The sequence below is a fragment of the Mustela nigripes genome, chromosome 7 (genome assembly GCF_022355385.1).
Source record: "Mustela nigripes isolate SB6536 chromosome 7, MUSNIG.SB6536, whole genome shotgun sequence".
In the NCBI taxonomy this organism is placed as follows: Eukaryota; Metazoa; Chordata; class Mammalia; order Carnivora; family Mustelidae; genus Mustela; species Mustela nigripes.
In genome coordinates, this window is record NC_081563.1 from 6742085 (window position 1) to 6760767 (window position 18683).

Genomic DNA, 18683 nt, shown 5'->3' on the forward strand with positions numbered 1-18683 from the left:
AAAAAAAAAAAAAGAAAGAAATGGGTGTTGAGTGGTCTTGATACTGAGGTCAGCTTCGGGTGAGTCTTTCATGGAACAGAAGTGGTAGGGCCGGAAGGTAGGCCTCCTGGGGGTTACCAGGAAGAGTGTGAAGAGGGAAAATGAGTGGTGGCTTGGCAGGGCTGGCAGGATTGGGGAGACTCTTGGGAGGGGTAGGAAGATTGGAAGACATTTGTAGGCAGAAATAAGGAAAGATAAGGATAGGCATGACTTGGATAAATAACCAGAAGGGGCAGGATCAGGAAGGTGTGGTGGTTAAGCTTCAAAAGCTAGGGAGGGGCAGACCCTGTTTCAGGATGTTGACATGGGAAGACAATGAGGGGAGCCCTTTGGTCCGATGACCTTGGCTTCAGAGAACAAGGTCGTCTCATAAGGACCAGGCTAGGGAATCTGTAGACTGGGAATGCACTGGAGGTGGAAGAGGGCAATAAGGTAGACCCAGGTAAGTGGGGGCCGGTTGATTTGCTTTCCTGATCTGGGACCATCAGTGTAGTATAGAATTATAGTAGGAAGTAAGCTCAGGTTATCCAGTTTATTGGCTTTAATTATTTTATTACATACATATGGCATTTGGGGCCCATATAAGTGGCCTGATAATATGGACTAGCAAGGCAAGTGCTCTTTAGGAAGATAATGGTCAGCGTAGCTTAAGTAGTCTTAGCAGTTAAGGTTTTATGGCTTCTCAGGTTTAAAGATAGGACCTGTGAACTTTACCATGACCTCATATAATGTCGTGACCTTGATAAAATTAAGCTGATAAATGCTCTTGGTGTAATGGACTAAGACTTTTCATGTTAGTAGGTCTTGGGGCTCCCTGTGAACTTAAGAATGAATGAATGAATGTTGAGATTTTAGAAAGAACACTGGGGGAAAAACAAAAGCAGTAATGAGAAAACATTTTAGCCTTGAGTCTCTATTTGGCCTTGGCCCCAGTGTTGTTCTCTGGCGGACATTTGAGACAGGCGGTCTTTGTTGTAATTGCTGATGCCCTGCCTGTCTTCTAGGGAATTTCTCTTCAACGCCATCGAGACAATGCCTTGTGTAAAGAAGAAGGCAGATTGGGCCTTGCGTTGGATTGGGGACAAAGAGGCCACCTATGGTAAGGATACCTCTGGCCCCATGTCTGTCAGAGCTTCGGCTTCTGAGTGATGTCCCTAGTCTGTGGCCCCTCCTGTGCACCTGCTTCTTAGCTCAGTGGGACTATGTCGGTATTAACTCTTCGCAGGAGAACGGGTTGTGGCCTTCGCTGCCGTGGAAGGAATCTTCTTTTCTGGTTCTTTTGCGTCGATATTCTGGCTCAAGAAACGCGGCCTGATGCCTGGCCTCACGTTTTCCAATGAACTTATCAGCAGAGATGAGGTGAGTCTCGTTCACATTATAGGTTAACATGCACAACCTTGGGCTCACTGCCGGGAACTCAAGATAAAAGGTTGCCCGGTATCCACACTTACCATGTGAGTTCAGCCGTATCCGTACTTGGCAGAAAACAAAAGACTTTAATTCGCTGAGAGTGCTCGTGTTGGCAGTGCCTTTCTGCCTCTGCTGCGCCCTGGGTGATGGGGCGTTTTATTCTTTTGCCCCGTGTTCTGGATGACACTGCTGTCCTTGTAAGTTGGTTGATAAGCGTCCCGATGGAGTAAGAATCCATTCAGGTCCAGTCTATGTCCTCGAGTGCGCTTGGATTAAACGGGAGGGGAAGGTGAAGATGTGCAGATGTTCTGATTTAATTCCAGTCGGCAAGGCAGGCCAGGGCCATGAAGTCTGTCATACTTGGAGTCTCATGGGCAAATGAGTTGGTCTTTCTTTGTAAGAAGCTCATTCCTCCAGTGTAGGCAGATCAGGGTTACTTGGCACTAAGACTCAGGAAGACTGCATTCACTGGAAATCACGGTACTGATTTCCTAAGCTTTAGGCTGTAAATCTTAGAACCAGCTGGCCTCGGTCACTGAGTTTTGCCTTTCTTGCCGGGCACGGTGGCAGAATGGGCGCCCACAGATGTAGGAAGAATGCTTTGAGCAGAAGTCCCACCTCAGCCTTTGCTCCTATTTGGGGCAGTGGGGACCGGACCTGGCCTGCTGTTATTCCCCGGGGAGCAGTGTTGAGGGCAGCTGAACCGGCCATGACCTTCACAGCATGGATGGTATTTGAAGTCCTCTTCCCTTTGACAGCCGAAGCACATACAGCTAGCGCGGCCACACAAGATACAGGAGGAGAATAAAGAAAAGGGGAAAGCCAGTTCCTGTTTGACGTTAATGATAGAAGTTTGGTTTCAACAGTGATCTTAAACCTTTTCTTCTAGGGTTTACACTGTGACTTTGCCTGCCTGATGTTCAAACACCTGGTCCATAAACCTTCCGAGCAGAGAGTGAGGGAAATAATCATCAATGCCGTTCGGATAGAGCAGGTGGGTGACGCATCAGGGTCTCTCGTCCCGGCGAGAAGATGCCTTGATGCTTCCGTTTCATTGAGGAGCTCTGTTTCCGTCCCTAGGAGTTCCTCACGGAGGCGCTGCCTGTGAAGCTCATTGGGATGAATTGCACGTTGATGAAGCAGTACATCGAGTTCGTGGCAGACCGGCTTATGCTGGAGCTGGGTTTTGGCAAGGTACAGTATTGTTTGTAGCCTTCTGGTTCTTCTGAAGTGGGAGTTCTGTATTTAAATTCTGCTGTGAACCTTTTCAGGTTTTCAGAGTAGAAAATCCATTTGACTTTATGGAGAATATTTCACTGGAAGGGAAGACTAACTTCTTTGAGAAGAGAGTAGGCGAGTATCAGAGGATGGGAGTGATGTCCAGTCCAACAGAGAATTCTTTTACCTTGGATGCTGACTTCTAAGTGAATGAAGATGTGCTCTTATTTTGCTGATCCCCGCCCCCTTCTCATAAAAAAAAAAATCAGCCACTTGAAGTGGATCAAACCAGCTACACCATGAATTATCCATAATGTTCATTGATAGTGTTGTTAAAACTGTGTAGCTACCTCATAGGCAAGCCTGTTGGTTAGTGACGCTAGTTGTCTCACCTAGAAAGCAGCTTAGACAGAAGCTACTCGGATTGGTAGGAAAGACCTTGGCCGTGTTTGGTGTTTGCAGGCAGGCCGCCATCCGTGAGTTCACCGTGGCTCCTGGCGGCAGTCAGGGCCCAAAGTTCGGGGTCCTGGAGTGAGTCTGACCCCGCAGGATGGGTCAGTTACTCCGAGGTCCTCGGGAGGCTTCAGCCTTGGTGCTTCAAAGCAGATATTAAAGTTTACTTACTGATTTGTATATAAAACTGGCACTTTACACACAAATAAACAGAGTTTGTACTGTTTGAAATAAAGGCCTGATTTCACCTGATTTGGTTTCTAGCCCAAATGCAAAGCCTTCTATTGAGCGCGATGGGAGCCAGTCTGGAATTTTCCCTGGGCGACCGAAGTTTGTCCATCCTGTGCAGAACAAGCATGTTATTTCTGTTCTTTATTTTCTAGAATGAATCGATGGGCTCTTTGGTCAACTTCAGAGTCAGTCCTGTACACACTAGGTATTAGCCAGCTGGGGCCACAGAGAAGACGGGTTAGGGTTAGGTCGAGTGTCCTGGGACGAGACTGAGGGAAAAGAGCTCCTGACTTCAGTCATTCGAGCTTGAAGTGTGGCGCAGCCTGCCCGCTGGCCACCTGGGGCCGTGCGAGGGGCGGCAGCCTCTTAGTCCTCAAATTGCATCTTTCCCCAACCTCAAGCTCTTACAGAAGATCCTTAGATCCTTAGCATGGATCTGAGATGGTCTCGTAAATTGATTTTCCCCCCATCCTTGCACAAAATGCCCCCCTGAGGATCTTGGTGCAATTACGTGGCACACCCAGGACTGAAGTAGGCGCCCCGAGAGGTTGAGGATGTGTTTTGATTTGGTTGAATTTGTAAGTAGGTACTGTTGACCTAAGCCATTTTCTATTTACTGCATGTTTTTTAAATTGGAATTTTTTTTTACACTGTGTATGTCCTTTTATACCTGTGGCTCATAGCTTGAAATAATTGCCCACTTAGTGTGGTTCGGTTGAAGCCATCAGTGTTCAGTGCTGTCACTTCCAGAATTACTCTCAATCTGATCGTTTCCCCCTGACCTTCAGGCGAAAGCTTGAGTCACGTGAGTGATAGTAACACATCCTCGTAATTTTAGATTGAGAGTGTAACATAATAGACTTCATAGGGCGAGTTGGAATCCACCTGCCTTCTCCTCCCCGCGCCCCCGAAAAAAAACAAAACAACCCAGCCAGGATGTTTGGTGGAAGGTGGTGGAGGACATGCCCCGACCTTTGGCTGCAGTTGGTGACAGTGTATCGTGTTGGCTGCACTGGCCTGTTCTGGTGTCAGTTTTTTTCATTTATTGTATAACTTGTCAAATAGTTGAACCATTTCTGTAACAGGGACTCTCTTAAATTATTGTTACCTGAAGTCAGTCCTGATTATGTGGTTCTTAAACTTGTACAACACAAAGGTGAATAAATGTTTTTGCCTCGCATGTCAGGTGCAGGTGGAAGTCGGAAGTCAATTTGGGGATTCGGTGAAGGATTCATTTCTGCCAACTACCAATTCTGTTTCCTGTTGAAAGGGAAGCAGATTCTAGTCAAGCGTTTTAAAGTCTCGAAATGGAATGCTGCACAGGGCTTAAGTGAACTTTCTTATGTCCGTTCCTTGATAAACGAGATTGCATTTCAGTTTAGGAAGAAAAAACGGAAGTATTTTTCATGAAGGCTTATGTGTTCATTTGCTTCTCATCTGTTCATACTTATCTCATTCTGCCCTAATGCTTGTTCTGGTTCAAGGTCTATAGCAGACGGGGGTGCCTGAGAGCTGATGGTCAAAAGCATTGCCCAAGCCACTCGTGGAATTTGTAAGCCAGGATCACAGGGGTTTAGCTTCCAACACCCTGGGGAGCCGCTGGCTGAGCCACTGCTCGGCCTCCGTGTTCCCAGCTGTTACATGATGGCGGTGGCACCAGATGGGGCTAAAGGCCCTCCCGGCTTTGCTCTTCCTCATCAGACTGAACTGCGTGGACTTTATGGGCTTGGATTGGCCCTTCTGTCTATAAATGGCCTTTCCTGGCCACCTCCTGAAAGCCATTTTGGAATCCTGACCTCGTATATCCATGCTGCTGCCTTCAGTACGCAGATGTCTGTGACCACAGCTGCCATGGGCACTCTTCTGAGGTCGGAGGTGCGGCTGGGGGCCTCGCCCTCCCTGTGCAGCCGATGCTTCTCCTCGAGGAAGCTGATGCGGGAGCGAACCTGTTAGACAGCGAGCCAGGGCAGGGAAGGAGCAGCAGAGAGCTGGGGGTGGATGGAGCATTAGGAGAGGAGTGTGTGTGCTGGGGATGACCCTGGGGGAGGTGAGGCAGGGGGACCAGTCCAGATTCCCTCCTTGCTCTTCCTGTAAAGGCTCATGGGGAAGGCACATCCACGTCTATGTCCGTCCCCCTGTCTTAGCATGAGGCCTCCGAGGATCGGGCCCTGGTGAATGAGGAAATGAACCGGAGCAGAATAGTTTGGGGCGGGGAGTGTTGGGAGCCGGTATGGTCTGTGTCTGGGAGGAACCTAGCAGAGATCTTTGCCTTTATACCCAAGGACACTGTGAATGTCATTTGCTTTGTAATATCAGGTTGGTGGCCGACCCAGTGGGGGTGTTCGGGCAGCCGTGCTCTCAGGACTGACTCCTAACCGCTTCCTACAGTCCACTTCACCTGCCGTCCATCGAGGCCAACTGTCCGCTCTAGAACCCCCTTCCGTACTTCGCTTAGAAGACCTGTGCCAGTTCAGTCTGGTTAGGTCATGGAGTCAGAATTGTCGGCTTGCCGGGGCCTGGGACTCAACCTGAGCTCTGGCTCCTTGCACAGCTGGACCTGGAGGGGTATTGGTAAGGCTGTCGGGTCAGGGAGCTGACTGGCTATTGATGTGAGCTGTTGAGGAAGGGCTTGGCCGTTGTCGGTCTGGAGAGGCTGACAGTGGTTCCGTTCTGCACGGAAGTCTGGTCCAGCTTCCTGGGGAGCGGCTGTAGCTTTGAGGGAACAGGATTGTATGGCTTGGCCTGTTCCAAACGAGAGAAGGCTGATAGCACACCCCATCCTCTCACCGTACCCGCCGTTCTGTAGCGGAGGCTACCCTCCTGCTGTACTCTGGGTACTTGAGAAAGAGTGTGACCAGCGATGGCCCGTGTCACTCCTGGGAGGGGAGTCTCACATCAGGATGTTTTCTGATGAGAGTGGCTGCACCCACTGCACGTGTAAGTTTCAGGGACCACAGTCCCCTTGACCTGGCTCTAAGGACTGGAGTGGTTCTAGCAAGAGAGCAGACTGAGGTGACCCGAACGCCCTCCCCGCTTCCAGCACCTGCCAGTGATCACAAAAGTTAAGTGGGTATTGATTTCCTAAGAAAGGGGAATGTTCAGATGCTGGGAACAAAGACAGGGACTGGGAAGGCTTGGGCTCCTTGCAGCCCTGGCAGTGGGTGGTTATTTGTGACTTTAAGAAGTTGCGGGGTGAGGGACCAAGTACCCCTTGGATGTGGAGGGGAGAGATTGCCCTGGGAGGGGGGAGCCCCAGTGGAATGGGGCTAGGAGCTAATCCCGCTGGTGGGGTGGGGAAGATGAGCTGGTTCATCTTTCTGGATTCCACAAATCAAAACCTCAGGCCTGCACCTCTCACAAGGTCGTGGTCTAGGAGGGCCGCCCCAACCAGGGTGCGTGGGATCCTCACCGGTCGTGTTCACTTTGCAAACATGAAACACTGGAGAGAGCCGCATAGGAATAACGGGTATAAAATTCTAAGAACTGGGGTGCCTGGGTGGCTCAGTCGGTGAAGCATCCGGCTTTTGGTTGATTTCAGCTCAGGTCACAATCTCCGGGGTCCTGAGACCAAGCCCCTCATCCAGCTCCATGGGGAGTCGGTCGGCTTGGATCGTCCTCCTCTGTTCCTCCGCTGCTCACATTCTCACTCTGATGGATTGTTTTTTTTTGAAAATCCAAGAACTTCTATGATGATCGATTTTATAATGGATCAGAGGGGGAAAAAATGAAAACCCAAAGAACAGAGTATTCTAAAGAAATGGGCACATTTTCACAAAACTTGGTACAATTTCTAGCAATATAACAAGACTCCTGGAATGAAAGGTTTTGGAACTTAAAAAAAAAATGCTTAGTAAGGGGAGACACAGCTGAGGGTGAACTGGTGATGGGAAGGGACCTGACAGAATTATCCAGAAATAGATGGGAGAGAGACATGGAGAATGGGAGGGGGCACATATTTTTAAAGGAAGTCTTCATGAGGGACTGCATAGCTAATATTTATAGAGATGATGGCTGATAATATTCTAGACGCGACTCAATCAGAAAGTGCAAGGAATCCCAAGTCAGATGAATGGAAATAAATCCATACCCAGACTCGTTCGTAGTGAATCTGCAGAGCATACAGACAAAGGTCATTCAAGTTTACAGGAACAGTAGATCTATAAAGGAGTAATTATTAGGCTGAAATTTTCAACAGCGCTACAGTCGAAGCCAAAAGGTTATGGAAGCAAATCTTGAGATGCTGAAAAAATAATTACACATATTCCGAAGTAAGAGAAGGACTAAAGGATATACTTTAAAGAGAAAATTGCAGCCAAAAGGAGGGTAGTGAGTGAAGGAATTGGTCAGCAAGGGGTGGATGTCAGCGCAGATAAAATGAAGGGGACCCAGAATGCTGGACAAGCGGGGGGCCGGGGGTGCGGGTCCTCGTGCTGTGAATCAGCGGGCCATTGGGCTCACCAGATAGGTCAAGAGTCTACGGCTCTGCTTCCAAGAACACACCAGAGCGGGTCACTTTCAAAGCAGTGGCAGAGAAGGGGTATCGAACGGGTGATCGGTCTAATAGGCAGAGAAGATGAGAAAAAGCAGAGTGGTAAGTGGGAAGCCTGGTCAGATCGATAAGCCCAGTCAGTGTGGGTAGACTAATGAGTTAAAATGACAAGCTCAAGATTCGATGAGAAGAACTCTAGCTAGAAGCTATTTCTGAAAGTTACACACAGGACGCCAAGTGTGGGGAGGATGGGGAAAGCCCCAGGTGACACTGTTCTAAGACAAAAGGGCTTTGAGACAAAAGAGCTTACCGGAAATAGGTGGTCCGACCTGAAGTCTGGTCTAGGAGAAGCGGTTGTAACTTTGCACTTGACCGCAGGGCTTCTGTGTCTGCAGGATCTGGGGGCATTGCTGTATCTTGCCTCCCAGGGTCAGACAGCGGCTGGACACAGTGGCCAAAGGGGAATGATTTGTGGTTCTAGTCGGCTCCTCTTGAGTCCTGGTCTGTTTTCTTATCTTCCTTAGTGCTTTGCATGGCCCTGTGTTTGCTTTTATGCCAAATCCACAGTCCTCTGAGTCTATATGCCGTTGGTTAGACTCTCAGGAGCCCAGCCTTTACAGACAGTCTCCTATGAGTTCCTGCCAGACACGAGAAGGTGCTTGGTCCTCCCGTGTGCAGGCAGGACCACCGGGGTGGGCTTCTGGGACCCACTGTAGGCTGGGCAGGTGTAACCTATTGGCTGTTCACAACACGAACGTTGGGACTGACACCATTTGGCCATACCAGGGGGATGAACCAGGCGAGGGGTTGGGGCCTGGATGGTGGCAGGTGGCAAGACTTGCTGAGTGGGGACGTCAGGCCAGTTTGGGGCAGACTGAGCGTTGGGGGGTGTGGCCTGACCTGAGAGTTCATAGGATCAGGACCAAGGCAGCCTGTGACCCAGAGAAGGCCTTTTCTCTCTCTCTCTCTGTTTTAAGATTTATTTATTTGAGAAAGAACATGAGAGAGTAAGAGGAAGGGTAGGAGAGAATCTTCCAGCAGACCGCCTGTTGAGTGCGGAGCCTGAAACAGAGCTCAGTCTCACGACCTGGAGATGATGACCTGAGCCGAAACCAAGAGTCGGACACTTAACCGATGAGCCCCCCAGGCGCCCCGGAGAAGGCCTTACATCCTGCCCTCTGCACTGGCCGCGTGGTGAGAGGGGAGCTCTTGTCTCTCTGGCACTGATAGACGCTTCAGGCCTGGGTGGGGCCGTGGGAAGCCTTGTTTTTCCCCTCAGAGGCCACTGACTGACCTCTTTTGCTCTGTCAAAAGCCCCCCTGGCCACAGCCCCTGGTGAGGGCTCTGTTCCTCCCAGCCAGAGGGGGAGGGGCGGCTGTTTTTTCCCTCCTGGCTCTGGAGTTTCAGGTAGACAGGGGAGGGGGCCCCTGCGGCTACCTTGCGGCCAGAAAGGCAGGCCTGTCAAGAGAGGAGCCCACACGCAGGACAGGAGAGCTGATCTGTGGGTCTTCAGAGAAGACAAGGTCTTTGTAACCTCGTGCATTTTCCGGATCCAGCCGTGCCTGAATTCTACGTCTCCCTGAATTTTCACTTAAGTAAACCAATAAAGTCCCAGTAGAATCAGGATGTTTGTGCCACATGCAACGAAATCATACCTGAACAGCACCCCCGGCCCTGAAATCACTGGGTCCAGCACCACTCTGGGTAGGGGGCCGCACAGATGACCAGCCCCATCTCACGGAGGTGTCCAGGAGGCTCCGGGAGGCCATGGCCTTGCTGAGGACCGCAGGTAGAAGCACAGTGGCCAACCAGAACCGGGACCCGGGTGTCCTAGCCCCATAGCCACATTCTTGTCACTACCCACAGCCCTTCATGAGAGAACAGGCACTCTGGGCCTCCGCTCCGGTCCCGAAGAAACTTCTGCTCAGCAGGGATTGTGTCCTCGCTCCCCTTGTCCTGCTCTGCCTTGCCGCTGTGACCGAGGCCAGGTGGCCTCTCTGGGCAGGAGTCTCCCCTGTCCTCACTGGCCCAGGCTTTGGACCCAAGGAGCCCCTCCCAACCTGCTTCTGCGTGTGACTCCCGAGATGAGACCGTTGCCTGCGGAGGCCACACTGCCCTATGAAGGCTGAAGGGGGGGGGGGTCCTGCATCACGCAGCTAATTGGACTCACAGGCTTAGTAATGAGGTTGGGGGCAATAACAACTTGAAGAGGAGAAAACAGGAAGGTTCCAGCTGTTTCCAGAAAGAGCCTTGGGGACTCTGTGCTGTGTGAGGGCTTGCACTGGGCCTCCGCTCCACTTGGGGGAGCAGCCTCCCCTGTAGGGGCCCAGGACATGTTTGCTTTGGAAGGTGTGCAAACAGGTGCCTGTGGGGGACTGGCCTGGCCTCCCTTGGGCTGATCAGAGTTTCCCCGTTGCTGAGCTGTATTTCCACACCACAGAGGGCCTGTTTGTTTCTGTTGGTGAAGGGACGGTGGCCAACAGGCCTACCTTAGAAATTGTCACCATGAGGGGAACAGGCTGGCTTAGTTGGTACAGTCTGCCACACGTGATCTCAGGGCTGTGGGTTCGAGCCCGACGCCGGGTATAGAGATTACTGAAAAAAATAAAAGCTTAAAAAAATTGTCGTTGCAAGAATCAGGTGACAAATGCCTGGTGTATTTTTTTAAACAGCTTTATTGAGATAAAATTACAGACCAAGTCTCCCATTCAGAGTGTACGTTTCATTGGCTTTCATATATTCATATATTCACAGAATTGTGTAACCACCACCACAATCAACTTTAGGACACTTTCCTGCCTTCAAAAAGAGACCCCGCACCCATCAGCAGGCTCTCCCTGTCCCCCTCCCCTTCTCAGGCCCTGGAAACCACTGATCAGAAGTTCTATCTCCATAGGTTTGATTTGGCATTTTTGAGATGCTCAGCAAATAGAAATTAATGGGAGAAGTGATAGATGTTTATTTCTGAGAGATCATTTAGAAGGTGAGAGGCAACACAGAGGTGATGGTTCTGCCTTGCAGGGAGGGGCTTGATTTATGTTTCAGAAAGCTCTTTTTTTCCCTTGCATGTTTGAAAAAATTTCTGCATTAGAAAAAGATTCATGACATTGCCTGATAGTTGTCTTTGCTAGCTGAATTGGAGAGCCTGTGAACTGGCTGGCTGACCTTCCTTTCTTCATCCCCAGATCATCAGACACTAACTTTGCCTCCTTCCTCCTGTGCCCGGCCCTGTGCTGGGGGGCGGGGGCTCTGGAGGGGACAGACGGAAGACCCCGGCTCACAACACTAAGTCTAGGAACCACTTCTGATCCACCGCCTGTTTTTGTGTGGACTCTGGCTAAGAATTTTTAAAGATACATCAACAGAATATTTCGTGACATGTTTAAATGACACGAACCCACATTTCCGCACTCACAGATGGTTCCCCAGGGCACAGGCACACTCGTGCGCACACCATCCCGACTGCTTTGACGCTGACATGGTGGAGTGGAAATGGGGCGACATGCTGTATTTGGGTAGAGCTAAAATATTTTCCTATTTGGAGCTTTCCAGAAGGTGTTTGGTGACTTCTAAGTGAGACGTGACCTTGCTCCGGAGGGTCCCCTGTCAAGTCAGGAGAAGGGACAGTGGTAGATGATCGATAAATAACCACCAGGCGCCAGGAAGCACGGGCCAGAGAGCAAATTACTAGATTTTTAGGAATTTTGGGAGCATATTATCTTGCTAGGATTACCAGAGGAACTACCACGGACTACCACTTGAACAACAGAAAAATATTTCCCTTCAGTTCTTCAGGCTGGAAATCCAAGACCAAGGTGCAGGCAGGGTTGGTTTCTCCTGAGGCGTCTCTGCTTGGCTTGTGGGCTGCCGTCTTCAGGGTCGCCCCTCCGCCTTTCTGTCTCTTACAAGGACATGGGTCAGATTGGATCAGGGCCCACCCGCACGAGTTTACTCCACTTTAATTACCTCCTTATCTCCCAAACCTGTCACATTCTGAGTGTTGGAGGTTGGGACCGAGTATTTGAATTTTAGAGGGACACAATTCAGCTCATAACTGAGTATTTGAATTTTAGAGGGACACAATTCAGCTCATAACCGTGAGCCGGTTGTTAAATACAGCCATCGTTAAGAAGTAAGTTATGTAAGTCTAAAAGTAAATACATTATATTAAAGAGAAATATGGGAAATACTCAAACCTCGTCTTACCATCCGTGAGCATCATCTGCGCTCCCGAGGCCGTTCATGCCTGTCGTGTCTACACGGTAGAAATAACTGGAGAACAGTGTGCCGCTCAGCATTTGGTGGCCCGGCATCCGCTTTGGTGGGAGTATTTACCCCGTGGGAATTGCTAAGTGCTCCAAATTCAGGGTCGCTTTCTGGAGAGCTGGTTGTTAAGCATTTACAAGCACACCACGGGTGCAGGGCGCTAAGGGCTGAGACGTCAGCCTGGGCCCTGTGGGGTACAGAGGAGGATGGCAGGCCCCGGGGAGGCAGGAAAGGTTTCTCAGACCGAGTGGCACCCTGGAGGGTGAGGCACACATAGGGGAAGAGGGCTGAGCTGCGATTGCACAGCCCTGAAGCAAGAAAGGGCAGCCTGTACCTGGGGATGGGAACAATGGTGCAGGAGTCGCCTGTGGGAATCAGAGACTTGGGAAGGGTGGTTGGGCAGGACCTGGGGCGCCATGCTGAGGAGCCTCTACTTGACCTGGCAGCCGTGGGGAGCCATGGAAGGGCTAGGAGCCGGGCGTAGGGGCAGGGACAGGTGGTGAGCGGACCCCTGGCTGTCTGTGGGTTTCTGTTTGTGTCTGTGTGTGGAGGGTGCATGCGAGGCGCTGTGTGACTTGTTCTGTCTGGGCCTTCTGCAGGTGGAAGGTTCTCCACCAATGCTCATTTTCAAATCTTTAAAAGGAGACTCAGCTTTCCATCTCCAGTTAGAGTTAGAGCTGGAAATAATCTGAGTGCCGAGCAGAAGGGGAACGGGTGTGCGAGTTATGTCCTATCTCTATGCTAACCCACCATTGTACGCGGTAAATAGGGGCGCCTGGGTGGCTCAGTCTGTTAAGCGTCTGCCTTTGGCTCAGGTTGTGATCCCAGGGTCCTGGGATCGAGCCCCGCATCGGGCTCCCTGCTTGGTGGGGAGCCTGCTTCTCCCTCTCCTCCTTGCTTGTGCTCAGGACCTCTGTCTCTCAAATAAATAAATAAAATCTTAAATAAAGAAATAAATAAGTGGTAAGTAAACGGAGGTCATGTAGCCACATGGAGAGCAGCTCACGGAAAACCGGTAAACGAAAACAGCAGAATGTAAATTCTCTGCGTCCCGTGCTTACGGTGACCTGACATACGCGTACATACGGATAAAACCAGGAGGCCTCGCAAATGGAGACAAGCAAATAGTTGTCTCAGGGAGGTAGGAGTGACAGCAGTTTTTCTCTCTGTTCTGTTTTTCTGTTTTAATTTTCCTGCAATAAATATTGAGGAGCGGTTATGGCAACTCCGGCAGCGGCTCCCCGGGCCGATGGCAGGTGCCCCCCCCCCCCCCCCCCCCCCCCCCCCCCAGGGGTGGGGCGGCCCTGGAGTTGTCCCCGGAAGTGCCCTGCAGCGGTGCAGGCTGAGTCACACGGACGTCACGGCCCCTCGCGGGGCTGTGCCGGTGATTCATGCGCGCGCCCACTCCTCTGCAGGCGCCCCTGGACGGTGCTTGGGAGGCGGAGAGCTCTCCAGAAACCGGGGAGCCACTCGCTTCCGTCCAAACCAGCAGGCCGGTTCTGAAGCCCCTTTCAGTTCACAAAACCTTGGGCCTGGGCGCCTGGGTGGCTCAGTGGGTTAAGCCTCTGCCTTCAGCTCAGGTCATCGTCTCAGGGTCCTGGGATCGAGTTCTGCACAGGGCTCTCTGCTCAGCAGGGAGCCTGCTTCTCCGTCTCTCTCTCTCTGCTTGCCTCTCTGCTTACTTGTGATCTCTCTCTCTGTCAAATAAATAACATCTTTAAAAAAAAAAACCTTGGCCCTTGGAACTCAGCGAACCCAGCTAAGTCCCGCTCCACTGCTTATGAGACAGTCTCCTGGGCGACAGTCTCCTGGGCCAGGGGTTAAATCTGTGGGTGGCAAAAGCCAGGACCTCAGATGTGAGGCTGGGCTGGGGTGACCTCCCTTCTATTCGTGTGGCCTCCCCCGGGGGACCGCCAGCCTCTGTGGACAGGACCCATCTTCTTCTTTGGCATTCCTGGTTACGCCACAGAGGCCACAGCTCTCAGAGTTTACATGGTCCGTGCTTGTGTCTGAATGAAGGGAGCCTGCTGTCTTACGCCTGGTCTTGGAGTCAGGAGAGCATGGGATTAAGGGTCCTGTGTCCCAAGGTCACACAGGGGAGGGTGTGACTCGGTCTAGGGAGGGAGGGGTAGAGAGCAGGGGAAGAACCCCCTACCTGTTCTTGTCGGGAAGGGAAGAGCGGAGGGGTGCGGGGGCGGGGGGGGACTGCTGTTCCAGGGCTAGAAACTGTAGTGCACACAAGACAGAAAACAGGAGGAGGGGCGAGGCGTGGGGTTGAGAGGCCATTAATTTATACATGTTTACTGAGAGCCCCACTATGTGTCTTCTCTGTTCAGGTGCCAGGGAGACAATGAAGCACAAAGCCGATGAAGCCCAGGCCCTCGTGGAGATTGTGCACGGATGGGGGACATTGGAAACGCGCCAGCTAACTGGTGTGCGGTAAGTCGGGAAGGAGACGGAAGTAGGGAGGCGGCGGCGGGCAAAGAGCTCGTGCTCTTTCATGTGGGTAGTCGAAGAAGAGCTCTGAGGAAGTGGAGAGGAAGTTGGTGGGGACAAACCACATGGTTGGCAGAGGAAAGCTTGTTTTAGGCATTGGCGTTGCAAGTGCAAAGGCCCTGCGGCGGGGACGTGTTTGTTTTTGTCTGGTGAGAGCAGAGTGAGGCATGGGGGTGGGGTCTGATCAGTGGATGTGTGTGCGTGCACGCACGTGTGTGTGCGCATGTGCACAGTGGGTCTTGTGGGGCCTTGTTGGCCTAGGTTGGGATTTCATTCTGAGTGGACCGAGAAGCATGGGAAGTTTGGGAACAGCCTTACCTTTTCAAAGGCGCGCTCTTGTTTCCATCGGTTTGGTATCTGTCAGTGCGGACTAGTGGATGCAGGAGCATCGCTCGGAGGCTGTCGCTGCTGTCCAGGGGACAGGTGGTGGAGACTTGCAGGGGTGGTGAGGGAGAGGAGTGGAGGTGACAAGCAGGCCGAGTTCTGCCTGGTGGGAAAGATAGCCAGTGGAATCGGACTGGGGATTGCCTGTGCGTGAGAGGGGAGTCAGAGCATCCAAGGGTCCTGGAAGGATGAGCTCAGTTTGGGCCTGAGCGGTTTTATGTGGGGGAGAGGACAAGGGAGAAGGGAGGGTGGGGTCGGAGTTGGCGACCAGTCAGCCACCCTGCCAGCATACCAGGCGGGGGTCGCGGGTGCGGGGGGGCCCTCGGAGGGTTTCCAGACCCCACATTTAGGCTTCTCTATCCTTCCTGTGTTTCATCCTAGGGAAGTGACACCCTTTCCCCATCCGGTTCCGTCTCCGCAGCTATTATCCCCTACGCGTGTCCCCTCACACCTTAGTTCCCGCCATGCGGCTTCCTCCCCATCTCACCACTAATGTGTCCCTGAGAGCCGGAGACCTTCCCTTCCGTGCCCGCCACATGCTCTTCTAAAGCCTTTTCATGTACTGACTCACTCACCCCTCACAGTATCCCTTCACAGTTGAGGGACCAAAGAAGGGCACAGAGAGGTTGAGTGCTTGCCCCAGGCCACACAGCTCGTTAAGGAGAGGAGCTGGTACTTGAGCCTGAGCAGCAGGGCAGGCTGGTTCAACTCTGGGCTCTGAACCTTTCTGTCCGTCGTGCCACCCCCTTGTGGCCGTGGCCCCCCCTTCAGTTCTCACAGTCCCGGCTCCATGGTTCCGTCTTTGCCCTCTGTCTGCCCTGGCCCCCTCCTCTGCTCCTGCAAGGTTTTCCCCTGGGGCCTCTTCACCTCTGTCTGGGGAACTGCAGCTCTCCTCAGTGTAGGTTCTGAGTTCCAGACCGAACATTCAACTAAACATCTCCACTTGGGTGCCCCACAGACACTGGTCCAAACTGCACCCCAAATATGCTGGTGGTCTCTTGGGCGAATGGCACCTCAGTCTCTGGGAGGTAGGGTCCAAGATCCAGGCGTAGGCTCTGCTGTTCCATGTGTGGTCAGGAGGGGGCGCCTCGCACCTCTCTTCTCCCTCACCCACACCCCCGCCCCACTACCACCCGCTGATTCACTCCTTGTCGTGGCCCCAGTGCAGCCCCGTGCCCCTGCACATCCCAGGGCCACCTCGCCCGAGTTTCGGCGACACTCGTGGTCAGGCTGCCTGCTCCCACTCCAGCTTCCTGTAGTCCCTTATCCGCACCGCGTTGAGAATGATCTTTCAGAAAACATATCAGGTGGGGCCACTGTGTTGCTAGAGCCCTCAGGGCACCCCCCCGCCCCTCGAGGTGACACCCTGGACCCCAGCCCCAGCCTCTCTGATTTCGCCTTGCTGCCCGTGCCCGAGCCCTCCCGGAGCCTCGGCTGCAGACACACCGCGTCCGCGGCTCCCTACCCTTGCTTGACCTTGCTGCCAGTCCACCTCTGCACTTGCGGCTCTCAGCCTGGAGACCGCTTTACCTGCCCCCCACCCCCCTAGTGGGCTGGACTCGGGGTGCTCCCTGTGCTCCCGGGGCCCGTAGCAGTACCTGCTTGGAGTTGGCTGCGCAGACTGGGACTCGTCTGCCTGTTTGCTGACCCTCCCCCACCGGGGTTATAAGCCCCTTGAGGCCGGGGACGGGGTCTCCTGTCCCCACAGGATCTTCAGCCAGCCCCTGACACGGGCACAGCCCTTTGGATTCTCTTCATAAATGTTTGTTGAAAGAATGAGCAAATGCAGGAGCAAGTGAGTGACGGACCTGGGGGGGAGTAGGATGTGGCGGGGAAGCTGCTGTCTGCGGGGATTAAAAGATAATTCTTGGGGCACTTGGGGAGCTTAGTTAAGCGTCTGTCTTCCGCTCAGGTTATGATCTTGGGGTCCTGGGATCGAGCCCGGCATCGGGCTCCCTGCTCAGCGGGGGGCCTGCTTCTCTCTCTCCCTCTGCCCGCCCTCCTGCTTGTGCACGCGTGTTTTGTTTCTCTCTTTTTCAAATAAATGAAATCTTTAAAAAAAAAAAACAAAAAAAGAAGTGATGCTTCGGAGCCTTTGGCACCCGTGGGGGTGGTTGGCACACGGGGTTCACTCCCAGCTCCCCCTCTTGTCCCCTGGCTGTCAGGCTAACTGACAATTCTGTCTGTTCTGCCACTGCCGCCCCGCCCCAGGGCCTTCTGGAGACGGTCCCGTGACCCCAAGCCTCAGATGTTCTAGGCCCGGAACCCGGACCCAAGGTAGAATCCTCAGGGCACACTAGCTCTTCCTTCTGCCTGTGTCCCTGGCTCTGGGGCGGGCTGTGCTCCCTTCGGGGGACTCAGAGAAGCCAGAGACAGCAGCTGGCGCCCTGCGCATCTCCGTGGGTGCTCCCAAGGTCAGAGAGGAGGTCTCGCATCTACTTGCTAATGCACAATTTATTTCTTTTTCAATTTTCCCTGGGACCTGGGCTTGTCCAGATGTTTATGTGACGTGATGGGAAATGAGCTTTCCAGAGCTGCTGGCGGTGCACCGTTTGGCATCCCTGTGATTCTAGAGATTTGGGGGCCTTGGGGTTCCAGCTGTGCGCAGCTGCCTACCTTCTTGCAGTGTTTAGCTTTTGAGCCCAGTGGCTTCCTCAGCCCCAAGCACGTGAGTGACCTCATGACTCTGGCCCCTCCGCGATCCCCGACAAACTGTTCCGGCGTGTAGGTGGAATTCCTATTTTTAATTGAGGAATTATTTTTAGAAATTATTTTTAATTGAGAAGTTGCAGGGCTTCTACATCCTTTTGAACAGAAGGCTTCCAGAAATATTTATACCTTCGCTTCTGTAGACTCTAGGAAGTCCTCCTGGCCCAGAGGAGGTCAGCAGGTGGCGTGGGGTCACCTAGGAGACAGGCCCCGTGACATCACGCTCTGCTCCGTCGGTCCGGCTGTCCAGTCCTCCCGGCCAGCTGAGCACCGGCAGGCCCCGGCTGGTCCTGCTCTCTCCTGGGTGTGTCGGGGGTGAGGGTGGACAGGGACCAGGTTGTGGGGACTTTCAGTGTCACACTGAGGGATCTGAACTCTGTCCCTGAGCCTGCACTGAGTTTTAGCAGAGGAGTAAGGAGATCAGATGTGCATTTCTGAGAGGTTGGAGACAGTGGATTAGAGCTGCGTAATGTCAAGTCTTTCATTTTACAGAGACCTGTGTACACCCTCCCAGGACTTCAGGACACAATCCCTCCAACCATGTGCAGTGCATTCCAGAATTTTCTATTCTATTCTGTTTCATTTGTTTTTCTAAAAATGCCATTTGCAACCCTCTGCATTGATTTCCCGTCCCTGAATGTTTTAGATGTGTGATGTGAACAGCGCTGGATGGGAGAGAGGAAGCCTGGGCAGAGGCTGCTGCTGTCTCTGTCCAGCCAGGAAACAGCGGGGGTGGCAGTGCCAGGTCTGGGGCAGACAGGGAGGCTTCCATCGGGGCGGGCCCCAGCCCTCTGGGCTGTGCGCAGCAGCACCTCGAGTCCACGGGCTCAGCGTACCCCCTTCAGGAGACGTGGGGCAACCCCTGAAGCAACCAGAGGGGCCCGTGGTGGTGTGGGGGGATTCAGAAGCTGCGCTTTCATAACTCAGACATACTGCGTGGTGTCTGAAAGTCATTTCATTAAATGTCGCATGGAATCAAAATAGAAAT

General features: G+C 52.7%; 1 protein-coding gene across 3 annotated transcripts in view; it reads left to right on the plus strand.

The window, feature by feature from the left end:
* Positions 1–18683, plus strand: part of RRM2 (ribonucleotide reductase regulatory subunit M2) — a 46954-nt gene that overhangs the window by 3134 nt on the left and 25137 nt on the right. For 2 of the 3 annotated variants that reach the window (XM_059405144.1, XM_059405146.1), the window contains exons 6-10: positions 1044–1138; positions 1265–1398; positions 2339–2443; positions 2530–2643; positions 2721–3372. In XM_059405144.1, coding sequence (XP_059261127.1) covers positions 1044–1138; positions 1265–1398; positions 2339–2443; positions 2530–2643; positions 2721–2873 — 601 coding nt within the window. In that variant the 3' untranslated portion in view covers positions 2874–3372. Of the gene's footprint in view, positions 1–1043; positions 1139–1264; positions 1399–2338; positions 2444–2529; positions 2644–2720; positions 3373–14442; positions 14546–18683 lie in introns of those variants that run through there. The other variant, XR_009405255.1, reaches the window with a different exon arrangement.